Source organism: Stylophora pistillata, chromosome 7 (assembly GCF_964205215.1).
Source record: "Stylophora pistillata chromosome 7, jaStyPist1.2, whole genome shotgun sequence".
NCBI lineage: Eukaryota > Metazoa > Cnidaria > Anthozoa > Scleractinia > Pocilloporidae > Stylophora > Stylophora pistillata.
The window spans coordinates 15,436,746-15,457,661 of record NC_142525.1 but is presented as its reverse complement, the minus strand read 5'-3'; the positions used below and the strand labels follow the sequence as shown (position 1 = coordinate 15,457,661).

Genomic DNA, 20,916 nt, shown 5'->3' with positions numbered 1-20,916 from the left:
AATACGTCTGTTTAACATCAGACATTTTGAGGTTAAAAAAAAAAAAAACTGTGAAGTAGTTGTTACGTGCACGAATGACCAACAAATGTCCACTAACAAAGCATATATGAAAATAGACTCCCGAGTACGATGTATGGCACGCAACAAAAATGTAACAACAAGCAGTTACCCATTTTAACTATTATTTAATTAGTTTTACATTGTCTAATTTACTTAGGTTAAAGATTAAGTTAAGCAGTTCATAAAGCAGGCTTACAATCCTTCATGCTTCAAGTGTTCGTCGTCTTGATCAACTTCCAATTCCAACATCCGCCGACTGAAGACCACAGCTCTTGGCTTTCTTGATTTATCGCATTCTTTCCTTGTACACAAACTCTTCCGGAGGACTCCATAGTCAACTCTGTATTCTCTATCTTCTTCCTCTCTCGACTATCGTCTTTTTCATCCCTTTCTTCTCTCCGGATATCGCAAGGTCAAAAGGTCATAGCCTCGTCATATCATAGCTTCCAAAAGTTCAGTCAGCAAGCCACGAGGGTAAGCCCTCGGGCAAATCTCTTTTGTACTTCTCACAAGCCAGCTTTTAAACATTTACTTTAGTTATCTAGGATGTTCTATCACTATTTATAGCGTATTACAAGTTGTACTATTTTTGGAAACTGCTGAGTCACATGAAAGAAGTTTCTGGAATATTACAGATTATAGATAATTCTAGAAAAGTCTGGGATTGCTTGACAGATTCAGTAAAAATAATTCGATCCTCGTAACATAGTATATCAATAAAAAATTACGAAATTTATAGGTTATTAGTGAGAGTTAAGAAATTATGTAAATTAGCTCTAAAACCCTTCATTTTAGTGGTAGCCAAAACGTACTAAAATACAGTGTTGTTGCTGACGCATATGTAATGACACCATTGAATAAAGATAAAAAATGATTTACAGACTGCCAATACAAGACTTGCCTCATACACTGCCTACCCAACCTAGTTTGTCAAGGGCTAACACTCAATATCCTTGATGATTTACTCGACCTGTTTCTAAGGTATCCTTATGTCGATATTCATCTCGCTACCCTTTAGATGGAGCTACATGTATCATGTATGGAATTGTCCTTTATGGCATTTTCAAAGTCATGATAACACTTCACGTCATTTATATAACACTTCATGAAAATCAAAGAAGCATATCGATGATAGAGTATGATTATAGAACAATATTAACGGATTAAACTGGGTAAAAAGAGTCAAGCTAAGACGACGTACTTACATTAATCATACGACTTGCAAAGCCCTCTAGGCATTTCAACTGTAAAACTTGGAAGAAAGTCCAATTCGCTCAACCTTTGTTGTTATTTAAAACTTTTACTCATTCAAACAGGATTCATTTCAAATCTTTTCTCTTTTCTGTTAATGAGAAACTCATTCACGGCGCGGCATAAACACTACAAGCGAACCGAACCGAAAAGAACGACCTAACTTTACCTACGGATCGAAACAGATCACTCACGACCGACTTACTTCCCTTGAATCTTACAGCCAATAACATCACGGCAAAACTGACCAATCATTTTACACGAACTGAAATAAGAACATTCTACTGACAACAACTATTCACTTGACTCTGACGATCACTTCCGCACAGGTTGTCGAGACAGGTTGTCCTTCTCAGGACTACACTCACACGGACGATCACACTACACTTTCACACGCTCGTTTGTTTGTTGAACATGTTCCATCTCATGAGTACCAGGTACCAGATCATGATGAGATGCTTGCAAAGTGACCAACACTCACTGAATTAAGAAAGCAGCTCAAGGAAACGGAAACTCTACACAAGGCGAGACTTTCGATAATCATAACAGAGTGAAATTTGTTCATGGTGGGATAAAGACTCAGCCGTTTACGCTAAATATACCTTTATATTTAATTACTATTTAGCGTCTATCAAAGTCACGTAATATTACATCTCATTAGCTTATGGACACGAGCGAGTAGTTATCGTGACAACTGATAGCTTGCATCAAAATATAATTAAAGGCCATTTTCAAACGAGATGCCTTGCACGCCCAGATCATTTTTCATATATGAAAAATACGCTATTTTCCTCGAAGTTGCGGTATCGCTTTGATATCTTCTTCCATCTTACCAATAAGGGATTTCAAAGTTCCATCTTGAATCGTGTGCGAACAACAAACTATCGTAGTATCCATATCAGTAAGTAGTTTTTAATTCTTACATGTATGACGGTGAAAAACGTCATTTGAAAAGTTGATGCCGCCGAAGAATTAAGCGGTCTAGAGGAAGGCCGGGTCTGCCCGGCTCGGCAAAGGTTATTCGACTTCGAGAGTCTGTGTATGATTTATGGAGGGCAAGGAAAACAACAACGGGTTTCGGTAACACTACAGACAGTGCTTTTGCAGAAATGTTATTGCATTGTTCCTACGATGGAAGTAGAGACTCCGGGGAGATTTTTTCGTGGTGAGAATAATTATTTGACTGATTTTTACTTGAGATCCTGAGATATGTATGTAAGCGATCTCATTTGTACATGTCATTATTCTATAATTGAAATGCGTAAAGTAAATCAGTTTTGGCCAATATTGGTTATTTGTTTATATTCTATTTAGTGTTGAAGCCGAACAATTTCCTTCAACATCAAGTAAGCTTTGTTCAAGTTTTATACACAGACTCGATTTATGATTTTTCAGTCTCAAATATTTAGCTGCAAATTTTTTTTACTGTGTTCTTCACCAAATCTTTGTTTTTCTTTTTAATAGTGTTTGTGAATGACTATCAGAGTTCGCCATTTAACAATAGCGTGATTCCAAAACAAAAACAAACGACTGCAAAGGATCTCGGATGAAAATGGCCCTTTAAGGTCTCCAGATGTTACATATTTCGAGAGGTGAGAAAAACTGAATATAAATTTTCGCTTTACAGCAGCTGATCAACATGAAAATGTACAACAAGCAGTTGTACGCAAACGTCGAGGACTTAAACGTATAGACGTTAAGTCACTTATACCTCGTTCATTGTCTCAAGTTTTCTCGGTAATCATGTGCAGTATCTTACTCGCAACTGGCTTAACACACAAACTTGTATATTTCAAAATGAGGCTGAAAAAGCTAAAATTCATACCAATGAATCCATTAAATAAGGGCGTAAAAAGTACCAATCTAATCTTTAAACTTGTCTGATGATAAGGAAGCCTCCTTAAAGCGGCTTTTAAATTCTTGTTTGCATGTTCTCCATCTTTCTTAAAAAGTGCACGTAAAAGGAATGTAGTAGAAAAATAAAGATGACAAACAAGTAATTTAGTAGTGACTAATGATGTGTGACCTTGTAGCCACCAGTCTCCCCTCCTCCCCTGAAGAAAATTAAAGAAAAGTATGCTTCCGAGGTAGTCCTAGATGGTGAAATGAGATACCACTGAGGAAATTTTACCTTGAAAACAAAACAATCATATTCTCATTTAATGAACGTTTCTAGGGAAGCTTTCAATTCATTTGGGATTATGTTTATCATTTATTCTGATAGACTAACGGATCTTGTTGGTTTCTCATAAGGCGTCCATTTAACCATAAGTCACAGAGACAGTTAAGTTACAGAAAAAGAGCAGGCAGTTAAAAATAAATCCAGTAATAACAGCCTCTAAAATCTATCATAGGGGTAGTCTTCGAAACTCCTTGTAACTCATTCTTTATTATGTGTACATTAACATGTACTCCACTTCGTTCAGATCTCTTCACAAGAGAATCCTGTGTTCGATGTTTGTTGTTGCTTTTGCTGTTTTGTTGCTGTTTTCTTTTAATTTTTTTCGTTATCTATTCATTTGTTTCCCAACGTTTGAAGGAAATACAGAATCAGCCTTCACTATTTCGTTGGTACGGTGACACAGTATCAGACTGCAAAAAAAGTACGATGCAGTACAGAAGAAATCAAATAATTAAACTGTTTTGCTTTCGTTACAACTCGGCGCCGATAGCACATATCATTATTTTCCTTTCCGTACGATGAGTTTACATGGGATGAGAGTAATTTAGTCGATTGAGTCGAACCGCATTATTAATTATGTACACACGTGACTGCCTAGCGCCAGAAATGACCTTTTAATAGAGGGTGACATGCCATAAACATGATTTCGTGACAAAATATTGTACATGTAAGTGTTGAGTGGAATCAGTCTTTCGGTTTCGTAGTCTTGGCATAAAGCAAACTCTCAGTCATGTGCATGGTCCTGTTAAATCCTTCAATATTTTCTGACCGCTTCTGTTATCATTCCTTCAGCAGTTCGCGTGCATGGTAGGATCTTTTAAACAATTACAACGGAGAAATGGCGGAGGGTGACGCTCTTAATGAGTATTAGGGACCTCAAGCAACCACGACGGCAACGAGGACGTGGAAAAACATGAGATCTAATTGGCAGAACAATAGCTCAGCACGTGCATTTTGAAACTTTGTACATTTCTTAGCCGTCCTATGCAAAACAACAACGTGAAATCGCCAAAATTTTCGTCGTCTGCGAACCGAAACCGCGACGACAAATTATTTTAATTTTCATTTGGAACTCAACGCTACTTTTATACGTCATGCTGAAGTTGAGCTGTAGCGCCATATGAGACAGTAAGCTCCTGCAGCCATGTTTGAAATTCTCACTAAGAGTAGAAATTCATTTTTTACTCGAAGTCTTCCTTGGCGTTGCCGTCCTGACTGCTTAAGGTCCCTATTATACCAGAATAACGCTAAAGGGCGACAATCAGTCCTGTAAAAGAGTCTCTCGTTATCCTTAGTCCTCCTCCGACCAAAAAAAAATTCATATTGAGTGAGAAACATGCAGGAGCACCAGCTGGTTTTTCCTGGTTCTACTCCATTGATGTAGATCTAAACAAATTGGTATAATGAACGTCTTCAGATTGTTAAACACTTAATTTCCCATAAAGAAAGTTTTTATTGAAGTTTTGGGTTTGTTTGGGTTCGTCATCATTCCTACAGACTAAGGAATCTTGTTGGCTTCATAAAAAAGCGTCCATTGAACCCTACGTAGCTGGCACATATAGGTCAGCCTGACATTTCTTTCACAACTTATTAAACAACAGAACAAGGTCTTACTAAAGGAATACAGTCTAGTACACAATAATTCAAATAATGAAAAATTGCAACCAAGGAGGAACTATCTTATTTTCGCTACAACTCAGCGCCGATGGAACTTATTTTTATTTTTCTTTCCGTCCGATGATTTTACATGGGATGAGTTTATTTTTTCCTCCTCGTAGGGTAGAAAGTAATTTAGTGGGTTGAGTTGGACTTCGTAATTAGCCAGTTAGATTTGACCCTTTCGCTAGAGTCTGTACAAGATTTGGTAACGAAAATGGAGCGAGCGAGCTGAGGAGAGACCCATACTATGCGAAAAAAGTATCATGAAGAAATTTCCAAAAGTTGCAAGGTAGGCTTTGTTTCAGTTTATATTTCATCAAATTCGTCGGTCAAAACCTAATCAATCAAATGCAGATAACAGATAAGATGATAGAAAACACTTTTGAAGCTGATATTCTCTATCTAAAGCCCGTTTGAGTCAGATATTGGAGCCCTCAGAATTTCCAATTTTGCAAGTTTTTGCAACTTGCCTCGGATATCTTCAACGCCCATTGCCAAAATGTAATTTTCTCCTATGATATTTAGAAACTTCAATATCTATGTAAGCTCTGCTGCTAATTTATTTTTTTTGGGAAAGAGTACGTTCGGAGAAATTCGGATTATGGTTGTGCTTGTTTTTCCTGCTTGTTAAAATGGCTTACAGGCAACATAGTAGGACGAGCATTGTCTTCTTGATCATAACACCCAAAATACTTCATAGGTTAATATTACAAACTGGGAGAGTACCTCTACCATTTGGTTGAATTTCTTTTAAATTGGTTGGCATGTACCCGAGAACCAGATTCGTTAATTTTTACTTCTTGAGAGTGAATTTTCTGGTCAACGTCAGGCCGACGTGATCAATCTCGGTTACCATGGCAATGACACGTCTCCCGATCCAAATATGGCTGTTTTTGTTCATCCCCTCAGGTAACTTACCTTCGCACAAATAATGAAGGGGGGTTAATTAAAAATTCTGATTTCCAACTTTGCTTCACTTTCTCGGAGAATTGCTCTTAATACACTCTTTCGTTTTCGTAGTCTTGGTTTGAAAGAAACTCTCAGTTATGTATAAAGTCCTGTTGATCCTACAATATTTTCTGGCCGCATTTGTCATCATTCCTACAGCAGGTAAGACTTTTTTGCATGAATTTGTGTCCAGTTTACGTCCACATCATAGGATCCTTTAAACAATAAAAATGGAGAGATGGCGGAGGGTGACGCTCTAAATGAGTATTAGACCTGAATAACGCTAACGGGCGACAAACTGTCCTTTCGTTATCCTAAATGCTCGCGTAGTAAAAAATTAATTCATATTGTGTTAAATAATAGACGACGAGATGTCTTATCTTGTTTGTTCAAGAACTCTTAGTGGTCTTTTTTATGACTTTATCAATCCATATGAAGTCCATCTCCAATCAGAACCTTGGTCAAACCTTAACCACAACCGTTCAAGAACAATACGTACATTGGTTCGCGAATCACGTTTAATTCCGCTCTTAATTCACGTGGTTTTTTAAGATGTGGTTTTTTCACACTTATTGTTCCAGAAATAATTAGATCGGATGGATTCGAAAAAATGTTACCTCAGCCTGCTGTTGTCAGGGACATGTGACGGCTTTTTTACCTAAACTTCAAAAACCTTTTCGTCGAACTCATCAGCAGGCGGCTAAGCACTGAATGTCAATAGGGCGAAACCAAAATGTGAGCTTTTGCTTGCGTCTTTGTAATCTCTTATGATGTGGCATTAAAATTGCTGAGTAGACCTTCCATGGTTGAACTAGAGAACAATGACGTTAAAGAGCGCCAATTTCAAAACCACTGATCAGACTAATGTCTACGATAAAATTTGGGCTTCCAGCGATTAGATATCGAAAGTTTGTGATTTTGAGTGTCGATTACGTAGCAGAGAAGTGGTTTCTAGATAAGCTTAAAAGCTGACGATAGCGTAATGTGCGGATTTTTTTCACGAGATACAGGATAGGTATGAAAACTGTTGGGCTCGATGGGGTCGGAGAAGGAAACACTAGCACTGAAAAAGTGTGGTTTGTAAGAAGACCCGAAATGGGTCTGAAATTACTTTTGGCTCGATCTATCATGAAGCGAAAGTATTCGAATTTTTAATATTAAGTAAAGATCGCAGAGACATTTCCTCGAAAGAGCGTGATTTTCAAAAAAGACACAAAATACTCGATGGACAGCTGTGCAAATGGTTTTGAATTTTAAATGATAATGAAGTGACGATAAGGTACGAGCAATCAGACCATTTTTCATGTGGGGTTACGTGGCATGAGCAAAGCAAACCCATTGGTCGATTGGTCTGACACCAATCGCGATTGACCTGGTCTCAGAAAAAGGTCAGGACGATCATCAAACTAAGGCAATGACAGCATTACATTTGATGCCTAGTTTCCTGTAGAAAACAGTGAATGCGCCTCCCGGTTAGCTCACTTGGTTGAGCGCCGGACTGTTGTGCGGGAGGTCGAGGGTTCAAGCCCCGGCCGGACCAACACTCAAGGTCTTAAAATAACTGAGGAGACTGTGCTACCTTTCTATAACATCAAGAAATGGATAGACATTCTAGTCTTCTCGGATAAGGACGAATAAACCGTAGGTCCCGTCTCCTGCATCTATAATTAGTTAATTTGGTTAGGCAGGGGACGTTAAAAAACCCACTCACGAGATTACTGTGATGTGGTCTGGCCTGTTTACTGGGAACTGGGGGGAGGGGGCATCTGTCAGATTCGCCTTTAATTGATTGTAAACTGCTTAGCAGTCTGGCAAAGTCCCCCGTACAGTGTTGTAAAGCGCCATGAGCTCAGGATATGAGCGCTATATAAATAAAGTTATTATTATTTATTATTAGAATGCCAGTCAAGTGACGCTTGATGATGCATAAAGTCATTGATTTCTAAAAGCGTGCCGAACTCATTTACATCAACCAGAATCATCCTGAGATGAGAGGAAAACGCGAATGATCTGTCTTACCCATTGTTTTGTTTTGTTTTGCGTTGTTTTGTTGTTGTTGTTGTTGTTGTTGTTTTTTTTTTTTTTGCATCTGCACCCATACCCGGTTCATTAAAAAGAGAAATAGCGCCAAAAAAAAAAAAACATTACTGTCCCAAATGACGAGAAAACTGGATTGCATGAAAACCTAAACACTAAAAGTGAGCATTGTAATACAACGGTATAGAGTTAACGAAACGTTGTTGAAACTTCAGTTATTTTATTGTCATAGGCACTTTAATAAATTAGTGAATTCATTTAGATATTTAGCTGCGTGTATGATTAGAGCAAAGGCCCAATCTAGTTATTTACTTTACAAGTATGTTCATAATAAATTCTAGTTTAAAACCTATGTTCCGAGTTAATCATTTCCAAAATATTGCTAAAATTCCCATCATTTAGCTTGCTCCTTTTAGCCATAGACTACTTGCATGTGTTCAATTGCTGCACAATACACCGCCATTAATTGCTCAAACTAGTTTATCCCACCGTAGTCCGTTCAGTCTTTGTTGTAGATGCAACCATAAAATGGACTTTTCCCTCTACACTACGTGGCCAACTTAATAATACAGACACCTCAGTTCGAAAAACAGTCAAAGAATTAGATGGCGGAGATCCTGACTATAGCTTTTTGACGGCTATAAAACTACCACAGGCGTCATTTCCAGAAGCGAACGACTAAGAACGTCCGAAAAGCAAGTTTCCGCACTGCTTAATATAGTATGTCAAGCTTTCTCCGGTTTTGTGCCTTGTAACGGCGAAATTGGCTCTATTTGGCTTGATGATTTAATTGGCTGCTTACATCGTGCGATTGTGTGATTCTCCCTTTTCCAAATTCGCCAATTTTTCCAACAAAATGCAGCACAATACCCGACAAAGTGATAATAACTTGTATCATGTCACCTAGTCCGTTCGTTCTTATTCCCCCTTCTTCACCATTTATACGAATGCGTAAAAGCCCTCCCCAAAATCACAAAGACTCTTAACTTTACTTCCCATCTTAAGATGCCAAAAAATCATTTTTTCTTTTAGTTGACTAAATCAAAGTCAAACATTTTACCTAACTTTTGGGGGAAAAGATTTTAAAAAATCTGCAAAAGCGCCCGAGGTATTTAGAAAAACGTATTTTCAAATAAAAGTTAATAAATCAGGAAGGTGTCATAACCTTGTACTTGGGGAGCCCCCTAAGGGAATTTTCGCGGCCACCGTTCCTCTTCATATTATTTACCTACTTTGTATACATTGCGCACTTGACAAAATTCGCCCATGGAAGCTCTTTGCTTGTGGAAAAATCTTTGCTTATGGAAACTTCATAAGCAGAAAAAAGTCCTTGGGTAAAAAGAAAAAAAATGGACTCAAACAAGAAAGAAGAGTACCATTTTGTCAAGAAAAGAAGGAAATCCTTGGTAAAAGCGACTAGTACTCCACTCCGCGCTGGCGTCCAGATTTCGAGCAAAGAAGTCGCCGTCAAACCAAACTTTGACATACATTAAGTTAAAAACGAGGTTTCTTTTTATTTATGTAAGTATCAGCCTTGATACAAAAAGAATTTACAATCGCCTCGAAAAGTAATTTTGAAAGCTGTCTGTCGATTCGTTATCTTGCTTCTCGTTATTTTGTTTGTTCGGTTTCTCCATTTTTACCGCGGGTTTTAGGTTGCCTAATATTGTGTTGTCCTCCTCTACACTCCACTGAGTGGTCGAGGTTTTCGTTTTCAGGAGGCGAGATAGCCTCTTGGTGTGGCACAAGTTGTTTACAAAGCCTTTAGAAGTTATAATCTAGCATTTTATTTTGAGAGGAATACAAACGCTTTGAGAAAATTAATAGGCTTCGCAGATTTGACCAATTTTCAGGTATAATGACAAACGAGGGGGTGTCGGGAAATTTGATATTTAAAATATTTTTCATGTGGCGTCTATTTATGCAACACGTCTCGCATATTCTACGCTACTCTAACTTTAGATATCTAGACAACCAATGAGAATTTCGTAAAAGCCCGACACCCTAGGCCTTTTGTTGATTGATGCGTTGTGAAGAAGACTGTGCAGCCATTTTGCTTGTGCTGCGGGATCCATATTCAATAAATTCAACAGATGGACCCTCGGTCGTTTCACGCCTTATTGGCTGCTGACACTTCACGCCTGACACTTCACGCCTGACACTTTACGCCTGACACTTCACGCCTGACACTTCACGCCTGACACTTCGTAAATGAAAAATCGCTTAAATTATATTTTTATCGTAAACTAAATTTATTAAACTTTCTTCTGATGTATAGCTTGTTGGGAGTTTCTTAAATTTTGCGCACATACGAATATTTTTTTTTCCCGAAGGACACCCTCGTGCCTCAAAAATCATGTCCATGTGTACGATATTTTTTTTTAATATTTATCTTTGGTATTACTATCATTATTACTGTTGCAATCATAAATATTCTTACTGTCATTATTATCATACGGAATTTTAGTTAATCGCTCTGTCGTTGTTGTTGTTACTGCCAATGAATTGGTGATTAGCATAGATAGTAATGCTTTTTTTTTATTATTATACACTAATATAATTGTTTCAGTGATTATAGAGACATGCGCGCTCTCATTGGTCGACGCAATTCAACATATCCACCTCGCGCGAGGTGTTTGTAGCAGGGGCGCTAAATTTCAAAATGGCTGCCTTGCGTTTTGTCAATGTTACCGAGGAAGTGATAAACGCGATAGAAAAAATTTAATTCTGAAGAGCAATAAGTGTACTACTCAGTTTGGGGTAATAATTTTCAAATGAGAGATATGAAGCTCTTGCGGATTTGATTCAATAAACCTGTTAATTTCTCATTGATACCGGCTGCTTATCTTATACGAGTAATCAAAAGAATTATAACAGAATTAATTTAGCAAGAAAGAGTTTAAACAAAATTCGATAGCACATGAGCAATTGTACTAAATCATTCACTTCCAGCTCACTGAATATAGTTGAATAATTCCCTCGACGTCGTCTTGGCTATTATTCAACAATATTCGCTATATTCATTATTTTTTTCAGTTTTGTTCCATTATTTTCAAACATCTATCTCGTTTTACCGGCTGGGCAGAATTTTTAAGGAAAGACCCCTATTACGATCAGCCGGTCCGGATCCGGAACAATCTTTCTGCGCATGCTCCCCTCACGTCGCTATGTTGCAAAAACGTAAGGAAAAACAGAAATGAGAAAAAAAAGAGTCGCGTTTTTCAAGGAACTGGAAGTTTCTTGTTCTCACTGGAAAAAATTGAGGAAAAGTTTTAGTTACAGATTTAATTTTCTGCTCGTTTGGCTGCGTGTGCACAAGTATCGCTTCCTGTTTGGGTTGAAATTCTCAATTCTTTGTGGTCATATGATAAAATGCTTATTGACTAAGTTTGGTCGGACCGGACGAGAAAACATTTGGCTTTCGGTCATGAAGTGAGGACCGCACTGCGCTCGGTCTGTACGTCATGACCACGTAGTAACTTTCGCAAAAATTGATTTCGAATTGAATCTTGTGACACTAAATTTGATTTGAATTAAGATTTTAAAAAAAACGCGGCCTTAAAACCATATGTAAGTAAATAATCTTACCCAAGAAGTAACTCAATAAATTAATACAAGAGGTGTTTGCAGCTAACAATTACATATATCAAATTGTGACTCTCATTCATTTAATATCTGAATTTTGTAACATTTCTATGACATTTAAAACTGAACTGAGGTAACTCCTCGAGAATTAATCGTCGTTATAAATGAACGATACGATCCGTAAGATCTCTGAGTGTTTTTCGGGAGAAAATCGTCGCTATGGCCATTTGTGTGTTTGCCATACCAGTACTGTTGTTCATTCAAAAGCGCACACTGCGCTTTTTTTCTCTCCAATTGACAGGTTTCAGATCGTGATAGATACATGTTAAAATATTTTCAAGAAGAGTACGACATTTTTTAATTTATAAGACATGTTTCGATGTTACGAACTTCATCGTCAGTTACAGACTATTGGAAAAATCGTTAGGGCTATTTAACAACTAGGCGAAACATGCATAATTAATTATCATTGAGTGACAAAAATTACGCTTTAGGCTTTACATTCTTTCCAACACTTTACTCACTCAATATGTAATTTTTGTCACTCAATCATAATTAAATTATGCATGCTTCGCTTACTTGTTAAATAGCCCTAACGGTTTTTCAAATAGTCTGTAACTGACGATGATGTTCGTAACATCGAAACATGTCTTATAAATTAAAAAATGTCGTACGATTTGCTTTCTGCTGTCTCGACCTTTTGTTAAAATATGTTTCAAAGTTTGCTTGGAAGCTTTTAATATAAGTTACCTTTACCATTGCGCAGATAAGAATGTTCGTTGAAGCCTTTCTCTTTAATTTGAATAACCTCTGTATTCTTTATCAGCAGCTCGCTGAAGTGTTTCTCACTTTATGGAGGACCTTCCCCCATTTTAACTCGTTATTGAATAAAGGCTGATAGTTTCCAAAGAAACTGTTTGGGGCTGCGTCGGTGGGAGTAACGAAATAATTTGGATATATCAACAAAGTTGAAATGGTAAATTAGCCACCGTAATAATTACAAAAGCTGACGTTTCGAGCGTTAGCCCTTCGTCGGAGCGAATAGAGGAATTGTGGGTTGTGTGTGCTTTTAAAGGCAGAAAATGGAGCTACGTTATTGATGGGAGAATAAAAGCACACACAACCCACAATTCCTCTATTCGCTCCGACGAAGGGCTAACGCTCGAAACGTCAGCTTTTGTAATCATTACGGTGGCTAATTTACCATTTCAACTTTGTTGATATATCCAAATTATTTCGTTAACTCGTTATTGTAGGTTTCATTGACCAACATTTCCTTGTTTGAGTTTATTGCTATAATATCTAGCAGAGACCGTGCCATCTTTTGTTCAAGAACCCCAGAACCCAAAGAATGTTACAGAAGGCGACAATATCACTCTTAGCTGGAGTTACAATATTGATGAACCCCACCAACAAGCCCAACTGAAGAAAATTGGAGCTGGTAATTCACAAGAAGTGATTGTAAATAAATTTGCAAACATGAGCCCAATCATTACCAATGACTTCAAGGATAGATTTCACATACAGATTATTTCAGATATTCAGTCATCCATTACAATAACGGGAATACAAAGATCTGACAGTGGAGTATATGAATATTCCATCACTGACAAGAACTTTATGGTGGGCACAAGTAATGTTGAGATCTCAGTGTTGTGTAAGTACATTTTTCTTATGAACTTATATGGTGTTATGTGTTCTTTGTCTGATGGTCAGCAGAAATGTTTCAGAAATTAAAGATCAAACAATAATCTTGATAGTAAAACTAATTAGGTCATTTCATGGAGAGGTAATAGGGAATTTGAACCTTGCTTCAGCTGAGGTGGGTCTACTTGGGGGGTGAAGCTTTGAATTTATCAGTGCATAAGACATACAAGCCATCAAGCTTCTACCATAGCAACCCTCCTTGTATCCCAGCAGTAACTTTTTTTCCTTTAGGCTCAGCTTTTTTTTTTCGATCTTTGAATGTTGTCCTTCAGTAACATTTTGTGTAAAACAACAAAAACACTGATGTGGCCTTGAATTACTGTAAGATATTGCAAAATATTGTAGAAGTCCGAGATTTCGCCGCTCAACGGCATTATCAGGGACGGATAAGATAAAGTAGTCCGCGAGGGCCGAATAAAAGGGAGAGAAGTACGCCTGAGGTGGTAAACGCCTTTGATGAGGTGGTAAAACCGGGGTAAATCGGTGTTCATTTTTTTTCGTTTAGGCTCATTCGTTCTTATTTTCAAGAGATTATGAGTCATTTTAGAATTTCTACCAATTAACCAATAAGCCGCGGTTACCGTTGGAATAATTATTTTCCTTTATTCCATAGTGTAGGCTTGTAACTGGCGCTAAATTTTGTCAAGGAATGAAACATTCCTTGAAAAAGGGAGCTGCAGCACCTTATGGTGAAGCTTTAGTTCTAGCAACTGGTGTAGCAGCTATACTTACTTAAGATACGAAAATGTTTACTTTTGATTTTATTTTCTTTGAGACGCTGAAGATGCTGATTTATTCTTATCAGAGGTTTCAAGAATCAAACTGCATGTGCTGTCTTTTATTATTATTTTTTTTTTTTTAACAGATAAACCAAATATTACTTCATTCATTACTGGCAATCTGACAGTAAATGAAAGCGATACACTGAATCTAACGTGTATAGCTGATGGTAATCCAGAACCAAGTATTGCTTGGATAAGACTCTCGGACGAGAGACCTGTGCACTCTCCCTTGACCATCACTGGTAAACAGGATGAAGGAAAATACAGATGTGTGGCCACTAATGGTGTGGGACACCCTGACAGTAGGAATGTCTACATCTTCGTACAAAGTGAGTTATTTATGAATGAAAAAGTAGATGGGTTATAGGGAGGGGTGAGACTCTAGCTACCTACTCAAAACAAGACACCAAAATCCTTATGAAATTAAACTGCAAGGGGCTGGATATTGTATGGTAAATGAGTTGTTTTAATAACTAAATAACGTTAAATAACACTGGTTACTTTATGCCCTATCTGTTCCCTTTCATAATTCGTTTTTATCATGTTGACTAAGATGATAATCTCAAACTGAAGCCCAACATTCATGACTTAGTTTTGAAATTTTCCCATAACAATTTTTTGCCTTGGCGAGTAGCAAAATATTTTTTTATTAACTATCCAGCAAATGATGTCAAATTAGCAATTGAGCAGTCCTTGCTTGGCCGTTTAGAGCTACATGGAAACCAATCCAGGAATGTTTTTATTTTTCATACGTAGTGGCAGAAGCTACCCGCCCCCCTGAAGTCATGTTGTATGAGTTTATTGTGGTAGCCCTTTCCCTTTGCACTAGTCTCGCCACGAAAGAAAACTAATAAAGAGTCAAGACTTCTGTAGACCATCTTTACTGCTTGATAGACTGCCAACCATCCCATTTCATGTTCTTCCTTTACTTTCAGTACAGGTTCATTTAGTAGTTTCTGACTAACTGAGGTCTATTAGTTAGTTCGACTAGATGATGCCTTCATGAAGAAAAAAATACCTGTCAGTATCTCCTGGTACTCTTTCAAGTACTTCACTGATGCTCTAGCTTGTGAGCTTACCAGGCCGGTTCGAGGCGATGCGCCATGCAGGGAATATTTATCATCAATGGGTTTTCACGTTGTAAGTGACAGGTTACACCTTCCTCTGTTGCCGTCATCACACTAGCTCCATCCGTACCAAGGTCTATCACTTTTCCCAGCTTAAGGCCTTTCTCTTCGACGATATTTTTTACCTTTTCAGAAATAGCTTTGCAAGTTCCATTTTTAAGTCTGATGTTTGTTATAAAGTGAGCAGATGGTTCAAATGTTTCTGGATCAAGAACACGACCATAAATAGCCAGCTTTTAGCGGACAGCTATGTCAGTGCTTCGTCAATGAACAGGCTCACAAATTGAGGGATCAGCAATTTATTGTCAATTTTATTCCGTATCACTGTAGCAATTGAATCCGGCATGTCATTCGCCCTCACATCACTTATGTAAGGTGCATTTTCTCCATAACTGAGGTGACCTACGTACGAGCGCTGTAGCTCTACATGTGTTGGCGAAGAAATGAGACTTTCATACTGGTGCCTTAGAAGGTGCTCCTTTACTGCCCAGTATACTGCTACCAATCCAACCAGCACTGACTCTTCTTTTTCATCGAGAGCTTTCCTCAATGCACGCTGGAACTCCCATCGCATTGAATCTCAAGGCGTTGGTGAGCCACGTGTCGTTCAAGCGTAAAAGATCGAAAGTTATTCGTTCTCTTGGTAAATGCATTGTTTTTTTCGTGTTTCACACAGATTGAACATGAATGCCTTTTTCTTCGTCATCCTGTAGCCAAGGGTAAACAATTTTCCACGTAGGACGGAAATTTCTCACAGTACTCGTTAAAATTGAGGCCGTTGGCTCTTGAAGTTCTGAAAGTTGACTTAGTGTCCAACTGACCTCTTCAGCTTCACCATCCTTATTCAGCCCATCTTCTTGATTTTCAGGTCCAACTGCCATTCTCTTTTGCTTAAAAAACACACTAAGCTTTTGTTGTCGTCTCATAATGAAACGTGAACACAAGACCAAAGTCTTCAAACGAAGCGTAAATCAATCGCTAAAGCAACGTATGCAAAACTTCGAAGTACGCTCTAGTATCTCTTGGAATTGCATGGAACGCCTAACACAACATGTAGTATACTCATTATTTTGCGCGCTCATTTTAGGCTAGTTAGTACTCATATTTGTTTGATTTACCTTTACTACGGCCTGCTGCTTTAGAAGTATGAGGTGACTTGTTTTTAAGTTTTTTTTTGTTTGTTTTTTGTTTTTTCGTTTGTTTGTTTGTTTGTTTGTTTGTTTTTTGCGTCAGTAAGACTCCACGATCATTTTATTTTGCGTCAGAATAGAATATTCCGCCTCCATGACGAAAAAACGCGGCCTAGAATGGACCTTGCAGTACTATGGTCTTTTTTCCTAATGGAAACTGGAAACATTAAGTTATAGTACGCCATAGGTCTTCACGATCTAGCCCCTTTATCAACGGGGAAAGCTAGACATCCATGAAGGTAATCCACGCTAGAAAGGTTCTTGACGCAGCAGAAACGGAAACATTATGTCGATAAGCGACATCTGTGGGAGGCATACTTAGTTTGAGTTTCATCAAGGTCATGATGAGTTCTTGAAAAGCAGAAGGTAATCCAATAGATCTTCACGATCTAGTCCCTTTATCAACGGGGAAAGCTAGACATCCATGAAGGTAATCCACGCTAGAAAGGTTCTTGACGCAGCAGAAACGGAAACATTATGTCGATAAGCGACATCTGCGGGAGGCATACTTAGTTTGAGTTTCATCAAGGTCATGATGAGTTCTTGGAAAGCAGACAGATTTTGCGACTTGCGTGTTACAAATGGCTCGGTTTAGGGAAAAACGATGTTCAAAATGTGAAATGATGGTAGTCCAGTGTAGAAGTTGACCTTTTTTCATGGCTATAGAATTCATTCGCTTCACCTCTTCATGGTGCTGCAGGAAATAAATATAAATATTATAAATAAATATAAATAATATAAATAAATATTGAAAGTCTTCAGTTTGCGAACCTGATTCAGCGAGTGCTGGAAGTTCACTGCTGAAGTAAATATCAGACACTTTTTCCTCAGGATCATTTCATTTCAGTTTCTTTGCCTCAATTTTTCCGCTTGCAGCCCGGCGCTCTCGTTCTTGCTGATTCTTTCGCTTCTTTTCCTTTTCGTTTTCCCTCTGTCCACGTTGTGACGCTTGCTCAAGATTTTTCCTCTTCCAATTTTTTTCATGGCCAAGGTTTAAACTTGGTACCGGTCGACACTGTATTTATCCTAACTATTCGCTGCTTGTCTTGATACAAAGTGTCTACCACAAACACGATCATACTTCAAAACTTTATCAGCCAAATCTGCCCTACTTACGGAAGAATTCCACCGCGAACGCCTCTCTTGTGACAGCTCCTCAGCTTCTACTCCTTGAGTTAAGATAATAGAAGGTACTCGAGCAAAATAAATGTCTCTATCTCGAAAACTTTTCTTCGCGCATCCAACAATCAAGCACAACACCACTCCAACTGCGAAGACGTGACGTGGGTTTGTATACAATTTGGTACAACAATAGCCCGGCGTAGCAAGGGTTGTCAAGACTTCAGTTACGAAGATGAAAACCGTGTATTCTTGGCGGTTTATTCTTGACAGTATCGCTCAAATAATTATCACTACTTCGCTGTGCAACTTTATTATCAGTTGATATACTATAATCTCGCTGAACTTTTAATGATCCACATGGTTTCCAGTCTACACGAGCTTTGCCCTGAACCGGCATCTAGCCTTTCCAAATTTTTAGAACTACTCTTGAGAATTCTTTTCCAATATACATGTTGGGCCAAGTAAGAGTAAAGGATATTTTTGCCTTAGAAGGCAGGTTACGTAGTAATCTTAACGACTCACATAACTTTTGTCCCAGATTTCCAAACACATCTAGCGAGTTACGAAGAAATTTGCCGAAGATTCCTTGTTTTGTTGAATTACAACAAAGTCACAGGGAATACTACTGGGATCATTACCACAATAGCCAGCATTCTGCATTCCCTTTAGAATGTCTGACCTATCATTCCTCTAGAACTTGCAACTCCCAAAGAGGTGTGAGTATAAATGTTTTCTGCAACTGATTAGTAACAAAACTTATTCGATGTTATGTGGCTCTTTATTTCGTTTTACCTGTCAAATTTGAAAATGTGCTCTGAAAAGTAGATTGTATTCATTGTCTTTCGGAGGTAACAATTAGGTACTTAGTTAATACTGCACATGTAGAATTTTATTAACGTAAACTGTATGTTCATACCAACTGTTTTGATTTCACTCTAGGACACCGCCCAGAAAACACTATTATGACAACCAATTTGACTGCTAATACCGTTGTTGTAAATACGACATTCAGTATTACCTGCAGTGCACAGGGCAACCCACCTGCAAAGTATCGATTCTACAAAGGAAATGAGTTTTTAAATGACTCAGACAATGATGGAGTGATTACAACTTCAGTTAATGAAAGAGTACTCGAGTTGAATTACAGTTGTATCCCGTTCAATCTTTATGCTAATGGAATAAAAGGAGTGATAGCAGTGACAATACACTGTAAGTATTCTATTGTGTGAATTGGTATCTTTTAGGCGATCAATGTTCCATAATTATATGTAATTATATGAAATTTCATAGCTGTAATAAGCAATAAAATTAAGAATAAAAATACTTCTAATCATACTCATCATGAAAATAATTAATTGGTCATTATGAGATTTTTCTAGTCGTACCCGACTACCTCATTTTAAAACTTTGAACTCGCAATATTATTGGCTTCGCTTTAAAAAATTTGCATAACTAGGCAAACTAACCTTTTATAAGCTAGTTATAATTACCACTTCACCTCCTTTTATCACACTGACAAAAATCTAGAACATTTTATTGGTCTAGCTCAAATTAAGAATCGCATTTTATGTTCGTTTTTAGCGTAACCTTAGCTGGGGGGAATAGGTGCAACTTAAAGTGTTTTCAAACGGAGTAAGCGCAGGGCAAGGGTGAAGGCCCTTCAAAGGTTTGCTCCTCCATAAAGGAAAATCTCCAATTGATGGCATAGTGTCACGGGAGATTTGAATGTCTCCCGCCCAGTTCATTACTTTTTATTATCTTGGACTATAGGAATTCAAACGACTTTGTGTATTTCTCATGCACCAGACATCAGGAAAAAGAAAAGAAATGTACACAAAAAACCGTCTTCGAAAAAATAAATGAGAACCGCTTGAGAACTAATTTTAACATAAACTAATAGGGCAAGTTGCGTGTGGCGTTCGAACGTAACGTAAACAACGTAGCCACGTGTCACAAGGATGCGAAAACGAGCGATGACGAAATTATTGTAAAATCTAGGCGAGATTATTAAAGGGCCAGATATTTAGACAAGCACAAAATAAGGAACATAGGCTTTTACATGACACTCTTGCTTGTAAGAGTTTAACCAAACTAACTTCAAGATAAGATGGGCAAAACGCCTCTTCCGATAAACACCTCTCATCGTTTGCCCAAGCAACACGGTGCAAAAGAAAAACCAAAGGAGCGAGGCGAGTTTGTCTTTATTGAAAACCAGTTCAGGTTTTTTTTTTTAAAGGCTGATAAGGTGATTGTTCTTTCCCATGAAAATCGCTCCTGAATAGTAGCATTATTGTCCGTGCTGTTCGAGGAGTTCGGAGTGGCCAAGGTGTCCACAGCGAATTTAAAAAGTTTTGCTTCCAAAGCATTCTTTCGGTGAGTGTAACTTACGAACGTATGTTGCTGTATCAGTATAACGTTTTCCCCAAAACAGACAGTCCTTTCGTAATATTTTTTCTCTATTTTGTTTTTGTTCGATTATATTTTAGAGTGCATTTGTATTGATGTTGTTGTTTTTTTTTTTTTTAAGCGGATGAGAAAATAGTTCTATTAAACATGAAAAATTGTCAACAAATGATCATGGTAACGTTAGCTTTTTATGCAAATACATTTGTATTTTTTTGCATTTTTTTGTTTTTTAATACTCACATTCTTAATTTTTTTTCCCTGATCTATGCCTGTTTATAAAATTGCCATTCTGAATATCTATTGAGTGATCCCCTTTCAGTTTCCTATGGAAACATTATAAACAGTAAGAATGTTGGTATAGAAATATGGGATGGAAATCCTTCGGCCATATTTTCGTTAAGGAATCTTTTTTTATCAGTAGAGAATGAATTACCAGCCTCCAAATTACCACAGACCTCCAAACAAAGTCGAATATGTCTCTCTGCCGATAATAAGCTAACTGAGAAAATCTATTTTGAAATTTCGGCTCTTATCACCCTCTGGAACGACACGAGAGAAGTATTTCGAGTTTCGTAAAAGTGTTAATATCTGACGAACATTCGGGCCGATGTTCATGAAAATCCAACAAATCCACACATCCTATTAATTCATTTAAGTAGAGGTAACTCGCGTAAAAGCAAACCTTGAGTTTCGGCCTCCAAAGAAATTCACAGTTTTCGCACCTCATTTAAGCTTGTGTTAATATGGTCATGAAGGACGAAGAACATTTACTGTGACTGCCTGTCAAGCCTGGAACAGCTTACTGCTATCCAAGCAGAAAATAGCGTCACTAAATTCTTTTAGGCACTCCCTTTGGAAAA

The 20,916-nt window shown here is 37.8% G+C and overlaps 2 protein-coding genes across 14 annotated transcripts in view; both read left to right on the top strand.

The window, feature by feature from the left end:
- LOC111332589 (uncharacterized) overlaps positions 1 to 20,916 on the top strand; it is a 279,730-nt gene that overhangs the window by 15,156 nt on the left and 243,658 nt on the right. The gene's annotated exons all lie outside the window — the stretch shown is intronic.
- Positions 2,780 to 20,916, top strand: part of LOC111332258 (neural cell adhesion molecule L1) — a 38,368-nt gene continuing 20,231 nt past the window's right edge. The window contains exons 1-6 of the mRNA XM_088727703.1: positions 2,780 to 2,903; positions 4,286 to 5,441; positions 6,173 to 6,262; positions 13,029 to 13,379; positions 14,295 to 14,540; positions 18,590 to 18,859. Of these exons, the coding sequence (XP_088583829.1) occupies positions 6,199 to 6,262; positions 13,029 to 13,379; positions 14,295 to 14,540; positions 18,590 to 18,859 (931 nt within the window). The 5' untranslated portion in view covers positions 2,780 to 2,903; positions 4,286 to 5,441; positions 6,173 to 6,198. The remainder of the gene's footprint in view (positions 2,904 to 4,285; positions 5,442 to 6,172; positions 6,263 to 13,028; positions 13,380 to 14,294; positions 14,541 to 18,589; positions 18,860 to 20,916) is intronic.